General features: G+C 50.1%; 1 protein-coding gene across 1 annotated transcript in view; it reads right to left on the bottom strand.

The window, feature by feature from the left end:
* Inpp5k (inositol polyphosphate-5-phosphatase K) overlaps positions 1–9,678 on the bottom strand; it is a 21,237-nt gene extending 11,559 nt beyond the window's left edge. The window contains exons 1-7 of the mRNA XM_021212470.1: positions 9,458–9,678; positions 7,020–7,127; positions 6,627–6,735; positions 2,880–2,996; positions 2,355–2,530; positions 1,700–1,811; positions 881–990 (exon numbers count right to left, since the gene is read on the bottom strand). Of these exons, the coding sequence (XP_021068129.1) occupies positions 881–990; positions 1,700–1,811; positions 2,355–2,530; positions 2,880–2,996; positions 6,627–6,735; positions 7,020–7,127; positions 9,458–9,510 (785 nt within the window). The 5' untranslated portion in view covers positions 9,511–9,678. The remainder of the gene's footprint in view (positions 1–880; positions 991–1,699; positions 1,812–2,354; positions 2,531–2,879; positions 2,997–6,626; positions 6,736–7,019; positions 7,128–9,457) is intronic.
* Positions 9,679–10,054: the final 376 nt, after the last annotated feature.

Below are 10,054 nucleotides of genomic sequence, written 5' to 3'. Positions count from 1 at the left end.
TGTGAGGACAGCCTGCGTGCACCCTCTGTACTGTGTGAGGACAGCCTGCGTGCACCCTCTGTACTGTGTGAGGACAGCCTGCGTGCACCCTCTGTACTGTGTGAGGACAGCCTGCGTGCACCCTCTGTCCCTCTGTCCCTTTGTCTTGTTCTCTGGGAATTTTTTTCCTTTCTTTCCTTTGAGTGGGTGTTTTTTTGTTATTGTTTTGGTTTTTGTTTTTTCGAGACAGGGTTTCTCTGTGTAGCCCTGGCTGTCCTGGAACTCTCTATGTAGACCAGGCTGGGGATTTTTGTTTTGTTTTGTTTTTTTAAAGACTGAGTCTCATGTAGCCCTGACTGTCTTTGAACCTGCTGTGTAGCGAAAGGTGGTTTGGTCTGCACCTCCCCAGTGCAAGGATTACAGCTGTGCAAAACACACCTCTGGTGTCCCAGGGTTTCTCTCTTCCTCACACAGTAGTTGGCTCACCCTGAGTTGGAGCAGGGGAACTTTGTAACCATCTTAAGTAAACTTTCTGCACCCCTGTGTGCTGTCTAGAAGGCCTTGAGAAGTAGAGGCAAGGGTTCCCAGAATGCTTTGGTGCTTTCCCTCCTAAGTCGGGGCTGCCCCTGCCTTTCCTTATACCTTCTCCTTCAATAACCTTCTCTCCTTCACTCCATTCTTGCCGATATCAGCCTTTCCTCCCTCTCTTAGTCTGGGAAGCCCCTGCAGTCAGCGCCTAAGAAAGGGCTAACAGGCTCCACTCCAGAGGGGTGATGGCTGGCTCCACTCCTGCCTCTCTAACATTTCTACTCTGTGGCAAGCCCTAACCTCCACCCTGCGGCTAGGGCTGGCTGGTACAGTCAGGCTCGCAGAGCCTCCTAGGCACAGATGCCCTCCTCACCTGGTGTCATAGTTGTTGGAGTGCCGGTCAAACTTGTAGGTGGGTGGGAAGAGCAGCGGGCCTTCCTGGAACTCGCGGAGCAGCTGGTCATGTTTCTTGGCAATGAAGAGCTGCAGATACAGACACAGTTCCCATCTCCTCAGTCCTGACTCAGTCGGTCAGCCCACCCTCTTTTCTGTTACTGCTCCAACAGTTTCCACATCGTCTGAAAACGGGACTGGGGAAGCAGCTGCTTGCCGTTTTCTCTGCTATCTTTCTTCTGTAGGCGGAGGCTGGCCAAAGCGCCTCTGGATCCCACCCCCACCCCCACGCCTTTTTTTTAGGGGGATGCTAGGATTTCACACTGTGGCTTAGATTTGGGTGGAACTAATGTAGCCAAGGTGGCATTAAAGTGAAACAAACCTCCTGCCTCAGTCTCCCAAGTGCTAAGATTACAGGTGTGAGCAGGCATGCCCAGCCTGGCTTCCTATTCTTGACCATGGCAATGGTTTCTCTAGGTGAAGATCAGCACTAGCAATATGGCTGTCCCATCTCCTCATGCAAAACCTGGCTAGACAATTCTTCCTACCCATGGACAAAGGAGAACAAATCCCAGACAATCTGAGCACTGTCACTCCTGAACATTTCCCAGATGTCCATTAATAGGTTACACACACACACACACACACACATACACACACACACACACACGCACACACACACATTTCCTCTCTCTCTCTCTCTCTCTCTCTCTCTCTCTCTCTCTCACACACACACACACACACACACACACACACACACACACACACAGACCCCTCTGCTCCTCTGCTCACTCAATACCTGATCTTTCTCCCACAGCTCTTTGTAGTACTTCCTCGTTATACTCTCCTGAACAAAGAGCAACCCAAAGTCCTCAATTCGAAAGTTCATGTCTCCAAACCACAGAATGAGGCTTCAGGGAAAAAAAGGAGGGCAGCCTGAGGGTCTGTGAAGAGGTCAGTGAAGAGGCCCAGGCCTGCTGGGCACAGGGGCTGCTGCTGAGGAGGGAAAGGCTGAGGGGGCAGGTAAGAAGCGAGGCTCGAGGACTCTGGAGAGCAGCAGATGAAGGCCACGCATGCTCAGGTCCAACAGGACAGTCCTCGGCTTCAGTGCTATTGTTTACATTAAAGGACTTTTCTGGATGGCCACATGGCAAACAGGGAAGGCTCAAGCTGGCCATCAGGACAAGCTAATAAACAGCCTGGGGTAAACTCAGGGCCCACAAGGGGTTTGACCTGGGATGTTTACAGTTGTCCACAGTTTCTAGGAAGGACAGAGAGGTCAGAGGAAGGTAGACATCCGGCAGGCAATGCTGGGTGGTACAGCAGATGGGGACATCAGGAGATCAGGCTGGGAGATGGAGCACTACTGACTGGCGGGGGCGTATACTCAATCAATGCTAGCCTGGGCTGGCATGGGGGAGGGCAGGGATGACAGTGTGTAGCTTCAGGCTCACTCATGGTCCAGGATGTTGGGGACATCATATCCCTCAAAAGTCAGACTCTCCAAGATTCGGTCAAAGTGCTCCAGGCGCTGGTCATTGTTATACATGTGGGGAGGCAGGTGGCAATTGATGATGCTGACATAGTAGCCATAAAGCTTCAGGCAGATGTTGACTCCCCCTTTGTTCCCCTGGTAGAAAAGGTGGGAAGAAGGGTGGGGAGAGACTCTGGATTGTACACACACCCCTTTCCCCATCCTGGGTCTGAGGAGAGGCAGTCTTACCTCCCCCAGGGTCTCAGCCATAGACACACAGCTTCCCAGCTAATTCTTCCATGTACAAAGCTCAATACCCAAATCTAGGATCTCAGGAATATCCAGGCCCTGCTGGGATGGCAGGGTATGGGGTGGGTTATGGGTGTGGGTATGCAGTGTCCTAGGCTACACAGAATATTCAGACTCAGTTAACTTCCCTTGTTTTGCTTAGTTCCAAAGCATCACCCTTGTTAGCTCAAGTCTCAGACGAGAGCTCGGTCCTTACCCAGTACCCGTAGAGGCCAGTAGGGGTGGACTTTGTAGAGACGATCTGGATGTAGGGCAAATGCTGATACTTGGCAAAGACCAGTAAGAGAAGCCCCTGCATACGGACTTGAGAGATCTGCATCAGAGGGCAAAGGTCATTTATTAAACTGTGAAGGCCAATTGCATCCCTGCTAAACCCATCTAGGGACTTTTAAGAGAGTCTGGAACCACATAAAAAGCCCTGCCCAAAAGTCTACGGGGCCCAGTTTCAGCCTTTTCCTTTTTAACTCTGAACTGTGCATTCCAGGGCTGCAGTTTCAGTTTCTGCTTATGGTCCTGGGATGGAGGAAAGGGAAGAGGTTTCCAGGGTGGCTCGCCACTAGAAAGGCATTGCTCTCCCAGCCAGCCTCTGGCCACTCATGCCGCCCTAAGAGCCCTATAGACTGCCACATCTTTCAGTCCCTCTTCTCATCGAGGAAGCAGGAGGACAGTAGGCCATGCAGACTGTGAAGACATTACTTTTTGGTTCAGTGTATATATATCTGTGTGCAGGTGAGCACTGAGGAGGTTACTGGGTGTCCTGCTTTACCGATTCCCACTTTATTCCTTTGGAACAGGGTCCCACACTGACCCTGGAGCTAGGCTGGTGACCAGTAAGCCCAGTGATCCTCCTCGCTCCACCCCCCCACAGTGCTTCTGCGTGGGTGCTAGGATCTGAACTCCTAACCCACTGAGCCATCTCCCCACCCTACTCCACTTTTTGATTCAGGCTCTTGTTAGGTGTCCCAGGTAGATCTTTAACTGCTAATCCTCCTGCCTCAGTCTCTTGAATGCTGGGATTACAGGTATGTGCTCCCATACCCACTTTGGCTTAGAAACTTTTCAACATAAGCAAGATCAAGAGAGACACTTTCAGGGTGCTGTTCTGAATCTCAAATACAAGAGTTCATCGACTCCATGCTTGCTGACTACACCCATGCTGATGCTGAGGGCCCATTTCAGAGCTCTGTGCTGGGTCAGCATCTGAGGACTTTTCTATACATGTTCTAGCCCAGCGAAACAGTACCATGAAAATGATATGTTTGTGTGTGTTATAACTAGAAAGTTAGGCATGATGACACACGCCTGTAATCCTAGCACTCAAGAGGAAGAGGCAGGAGGATAAGGAGTTTAAGGCCAGTCTGTGAAACAGGAGACACAGCTGCAAAAAAAAAAAAAAAAAAAAAAAAAAAAAAAAAAATCAGTAACTTCAGACGCTGTGGCTGATGTCCACGAAGGCAATGTACATGGTACGGAAGTAAGTCCTGAGGATGCAGGCTCCGGAGCAGAGTGGGGACAGTCGCTAACACCCATGCAAAGGCTTAAGCTTTCCCCCAGCTGTCGGGAATCACTGTTCCTAGCTTGCTGATGTAGGACTGAGACTCAGGGTGGCAGGGGAACTAGGAAGACTGTTTTGGGATTGCCAAAATGCCGACTACTAGTGGCTGCAGAGGTGGGGTGGGAAAAGGCCACCCTTAGTGACCCTCGCTCTCAGGGCTGGACTGTCCACCACTCTAGTAGCTGTTTCCGGAGCACGAAGTGCAAAGGCCAAGAAGGAAATCTCCGGGTGGGGAGCTGTACCGGTGCCTTCCAGGAATTATGAAACCCAATCCCCAAGTCCAAGAGCAGCTCCAGCACTGCAAAAGAGTCAAAGTAGGGAGATCCCCAAACTCAGTGCTGAACAAGGGGGGCACTGGTGTCTGAGTCTCTGGGGCTGCTACATATGTATGCACTAACCTACTCTCTACCCTAAGTCTGCTCAATCTTTTTCTTATTTGTTTTTGTAACAGGACTGGAACCTATATAGGCCTAGTCTAAGTACTCTACTACTGAGTTATAGTTTTCTATTTTTCCCATTCACAAATATCTATGACAACAGAGATCTGGGCAGGGTTATATTATGAGGGACCAAATCCCAGGGTCAGGACAGAAACCAAGAAAGAGATAAGATTCAGGCGTGGAGTTACATTTAACCCTAGCTAACACAGCAGGTTCAGGCGTGGAGTTACATTTAACCCTAGCTAACACAGCAGGATCGGGCCACTGGGCTTTGGCACAGAGACCAGTCCACTTGGTACGAGCAGCAGGAAGTAGGGGAGGAGGGCAGGGAGTATGAGACTGGGAGAATGGGTGGGGTTGTAAGGAAAAGCCAGAGCCTTCCAGGGAAAGTTCCAGTGTGAAGAAACTAAATTGGAGGAGCTAAAGGGTCTGGCAGGAGGTGACTAGACACTACAGCACCAAAGAGGGTCCTCTGAATTCGCAGCAGCTGATAGATCCCCACAAGGATCTGGCTATAAATAGGGTTCTCCCATCCATTTTGGCTAAGGAAAGGAAAGACATATGCTTTGTGTGCCTAGCCCTTAGGCTAGCTCTCAGTTTAGGTCACATGAGTGGTATGGGTTGTGCTCCTGACACAAGTTGAGCTAAGTGGCAGGGTGGCTCCATTCCACCCTACCAAATTCCTTGCCAATTAGTCAAGGCACAAGGAGTCTTGAAGTCTTGGAAGGAATGAGTTTTGAGAGGCTTCTCTGTCCCGAGGCTGACACTGCATAGCCTCAGGAGAGCTAAGGCTTGCATTTCTCCTTCTCAGAACCACAGAGCTCTAGCTTCAGCACCACTAGGCAAACTAGGTAACTGAATTAATACTGAAGAGTAAAACCGGGAACAAGGAGAATTCTGGTATTTCCAAGAAGCTGTTAACTAGGGACTCTGATTAGGAGTTGGTTCATTCATTGTAGGTACGGGGCAGAAATAAAACCCAGGGACCTAAAACCTTCCTGCCATTCTCCTATGATCTAACGAGTCCCCAAAATGTACCGGTCCCTCAAACTAAGAACCACTTTGCACTACACCTGTCTTCCCCTCTCCCAACTTCTGAGCCCATCAGAACTAGATATTCATGTTCCCTGTGATATCAGCAGGTTAGCTTTAGGATTACCTGTCAGTCTCAGCACACACTAGCATAGCAATAAAATATGATAGTTGAGAACACAAGTCAGAGGTTTGAAAGATTTAGATTCGGATCTCGGAGAGTCCATGTGATTTCTGAGCTTTGGGTTTATCTGTAAAGAATTTCTATCTTGAGAGTTAAGACTGTAAAATACCGCTCACTTGGTGGCGCACGCCTTTAATCCCAGCACTCGGGAAGCAGAGGCAGGCGGATTTCTGAGTTCGAGGCCAGCCTGGTCTACAAAGTGAGTTCTAGGACAGCCAGGGCTATACAGAGAAACCCTGTCTCAAAAAACCAGAAAAAAAAAAAAAAGACTGTAAAATACCACACACCAAGAGCTTATTGACAATGCTTACCACCAAGTGAGCACTCAGTAAATTGTAACAAGTGCTACACTCAAGAGATTTCATGCTGGGCAGTAAGGAGAGACCAGAGGGTAGGCCAGGAATAAGCACTGAGATATTAGTAAGCCCCGATGCATTTCCACTAGGAATTCTCCCAAGGTGATAAACATCTAGGTGTGAAGCTAACCCCTGGACTCATCGCTCAGACCTAGGCATACTGGGACAGCATGAGGCAGGCAGGAGTTCCAGGCAGCCAAGTGTAGTGAGAGGTTTAAACCTTTTGATGAGTGGGAAAGAACATGAAAAGCCAAGTGGAAGAAAGAGGAACACTTCAAACACCTAGCTGCATGGGAGAAAGGGAAATCCATCAGACAAGCGACTCGAGTCAGCGCAGGTGACACACATTCCTCCACCGCCCAGAAACTTAACTTACCTTGACAAAGTTCAGTGGGGAGAGCATATCCATGAAGAGACTGCTCCATGGGTCCTCAAAAGCAGCATCAGAAAGAAAGCTTATGATTCCAAAATTCATTTCCTGCAAACTGACAATTCCAAAGCAGAGAATCACCCCTGGCCCGGAGGACGCTGCCTCTCCCACAGACATCATCACACGCTCAGGCCTGGGTTCTGAAGACCAAGAGGTCTCCCTTTGCTAGCTGTGTGGCTGCTGACCTCCAACCCATGACCGTTGCTGACCCCGGACAAGATACACAAGACGTGACCCAGGGAGGATGAACACTCCTCTCCTTCAGACTCTAACACGAGCGAGGACAGCTTACATCAGTCCTCTCCCGGGATGGGCTGCAGGGGCCCTTCAGACACCTACCCAATGATATATAGGTCCAGATTCAGGTCTTGGTTGTTCAGTTGAAGTAGGTCACTGAGGTCTACAGTGGGGGCTGCGGAGGCCACATTCCATGTCACAACATGTATGCTGTGGAAAGGATGTTAAGTTACAGGGAATGGAGGCTAAGATTTTTCCAGATAATAGGCATGTTTTAGGCTTCCGCCGCAGTGATCATGGGAAATGTGTCTGCATGTCGGTTTGTTTGATGCCTTTCAGGCTGTGTCTCACTATGCGGCCCTGACTGGCCTCCAACTCCTTATGTAGATCAGCCTTCTTCTGCCTCCTAGATTCTGAGATTAACGTTGTGTAGCACTATGCCCAGCTTGTTTCTGCATCGTGTGGTAGGAAAGAGGGATTACCCAGCTTCCACCTTCCCTTCTATGCCTGGAAAGCAGGAGTCTCTTCCCTCCCTCGAGCTGGCTCTTGTAGGCAGGTTTACAGTCGCCCATAGCTGGCAGTACCTGGCACGGAGCTGCCAAAGGGAGCTCAGATGCCGTTGGCCAGAAGGAAAGAATGACTGCGTGTGAGAGACAGGAACCTATTATCCCACTAGCCCCTCCGGCTACAGAAACCTCACTCACCCCCTTTGGTTCAGTCAGCAACTCTGCATGCTTACTCCTCAACCAATGGGTTCCCAAGAGCACCAGAAGGAGTTGGCGGTTGACTGTGCATGGCCACATAATTCAGAGCAACGAGAACAGAAACTCAGACAATACAAGGCTGACAGTGTAGTCCCTTCCTCTCTCCTACCTTACAGCTCCTTGGAGCACAACAAATCCTGCCAAGGCCTTCACGGAGCCTAGGTACAAGTTTCTGAGTAACAGGTTTCTTTCTTTCTTTCTTTCTTTCTTTCTTTCTTTCTTTCTTTCTTTTTTTTTTTTTTAAAGACAGGGTTTCTCTGTGTAGCCCTGGCTGTCCTGGAACTCACTTTGTAGACCAGGCTGGCCTCAAACTCAGAAACTCGCCTGCTTCTGCCTCCCAAGTGCTGGGATCAAAGGCGTGCGCCGCCGCCCCCCCCCCCCCCCCGGCGAGTAACAGGTTTTTTTTTTTTTTTTTTTTTTTAAAGATTTATTTATTTATTATATGTAAGTACATTGTAGCTGTCTTCAGACACTCCAGAAGAGGGCATCAGATCTTGTTATGGATGGTTGTGAGCCACCATGTGGTTGCTGGGATTTGAACTCTGGACCTTCGGAAGAGCAGTCGGGTGCTCTTACCCGCTGAGCCATCTCACCAGCCCCAACAGGTTTCTTAATATCTGTCTCACGGGTCTACTCTCTCGGGACAAGTCACCAGTTGGAGCCTAACATCCCGACCTCCGCTCTCTACAAGTCTCAGTATCAGGAGAAATAATTAGCAGTTCTTAAATACCACGGCATCCATCACAAGTTCAGAAAAGCAAAGACTTAGGGAGGCCTCGAGTGAGGGTGTTTGGTATAGCAACACTCCAAGAAGCCCAGACTGTCTCCAGGACAGAGCAAGCAGGAGCTCAGGCTGTACAGAGATGAAACCTCTGAGTTCCAAGAACTCTTTAGCACAAGATCCTGAAGAGCCACCCAGAAAGGGGAGGGCAGGCTGTTCTAAATCATTTCCTTCTCCACCAGAGCCTGTTCGTAAAGCCTGACTTCTAAACAAAACAAAACAAAACAAAACAATTCTTGGTTAGTTCAAGCAGCTCCCTGCTTCTCCCTACGAATATAAACAAAATAATACAAAAACCTCCTTCTCAAGCCCTCTGAGAGACTGTTATTTCGTCTGTTTACAGTCTCCCCCTGCTGTCCAGCAGTGGATTAAGGATTAAGGCAGGTAACAGTTTTTTTTTTTTTTTTTTTTTTTTTACTCAGTGGCTCCTTGTATTCCCAGGAACTCACTCTAAGTGGATAAAAAATAAAACTCGGGATTTGGCATCCCAATCCTCAGTTTTGATGATTAGTAACAAATCCATGCACTGTGAGTTACCCTCAATTGGATGATTAGCAGTGTTCCTCATGATTAAAGAGCTAGCATGAGACCAGGCTTTGCCTCGCTAAAGGATCTTATCTAAATCTGATTTCGGATTTCTAGAGATCACAGCCCGATCAAGACGACCCCATGATGTACTGCTAAAGAACAGGAACAAAATTTCTAATCTACAGCTGAAGGGGCGAATGTTGGTCCTTAGCAGTCTAACCCTGTGTGCTCCAAGAACCAACTGGACACTCGCTTGGGGAGCATCTGCAGTGACCAACTCGGCAGCCAAAGTTTTGAGCGTGCAGCAGTCCTAACATAGCCCTTTCAATACGGGCCTGACAGAATATGGGTATCTAAACTAGGGCAGCTTTGATCCCATTGTGGTTCTGAAACCCAGTCCCACAAATCAGACTGGGCTGAAGACAGCTAACCGTCAGGAACCGACCGGCCTACACCTGCGTCCTCACCTGAGTGCAAAGCCTTTGGGTGCGCTCGGCCTCCTTAGACTCACAGCCGACATTATTCCCTCGCGGTAACCCGGTGTGTTCTTGTCTCCGCGCTGCAGCTAGTGCGAGCCGGAGCAGCCCCTGGTCTCCGGTCTCAGCAGCCCTGCTCCCTCCGGATTGTTTTTCTTCCGGATTCGGACTGCGCTTCGGCTTCCGTAGGAGGTGGATCCAGAGCCTCTAGGGTTTTGGGGTGCGGTTGGAGGACGGAGGCGGGGCTCTACAGCAGAGCGAACCGCCCAGAGGCGGAGCTGAGCCTGGCTCAGAGAGGCGGGCCCTACATGTCATCCACCCCCGACGCCACCCCGCCCGCCCCGACGTGCGAGTGGGCGGCGGCGCGGCGGCCCAGGCTCCGCACTCCCAGCCTGCTTTGCACGAGGGCGCGGGCGGAAGTTGCTGTGGCTCGCGGACTCGGGCTGCTTCGTGATTGTCCCGCGGCGTACGGTCTTCGCTGCCGCCTTCCCACCCTCAGAAACCGCGAGTGGACAGGATGGGGAAGCTCACTCTAGTCTGTTCGGCCTCTCTCGCCCACACTATGAGTAATTTCTCATGTTCCTCGGC

The sequence above is a fragment of the Mus pahari genome, chromosome 14, assembly GCF_900095145.1.
Source record: "Mus pahari chromosome 14, PAHARI_EIJ_v1.1, whole genome shotgun sequence".
In the NCBI taxonomy this organism is placed as follows: Eukaryota; Metazoa; Chordata; class Mammalia; order Rodentia; family Muridae; genus Mus; species Mus pahari.
Note: the sequence above shows the minus strand (reverse complement) of the source record. Positions and strands in the feature narration are given on the sequence as shown.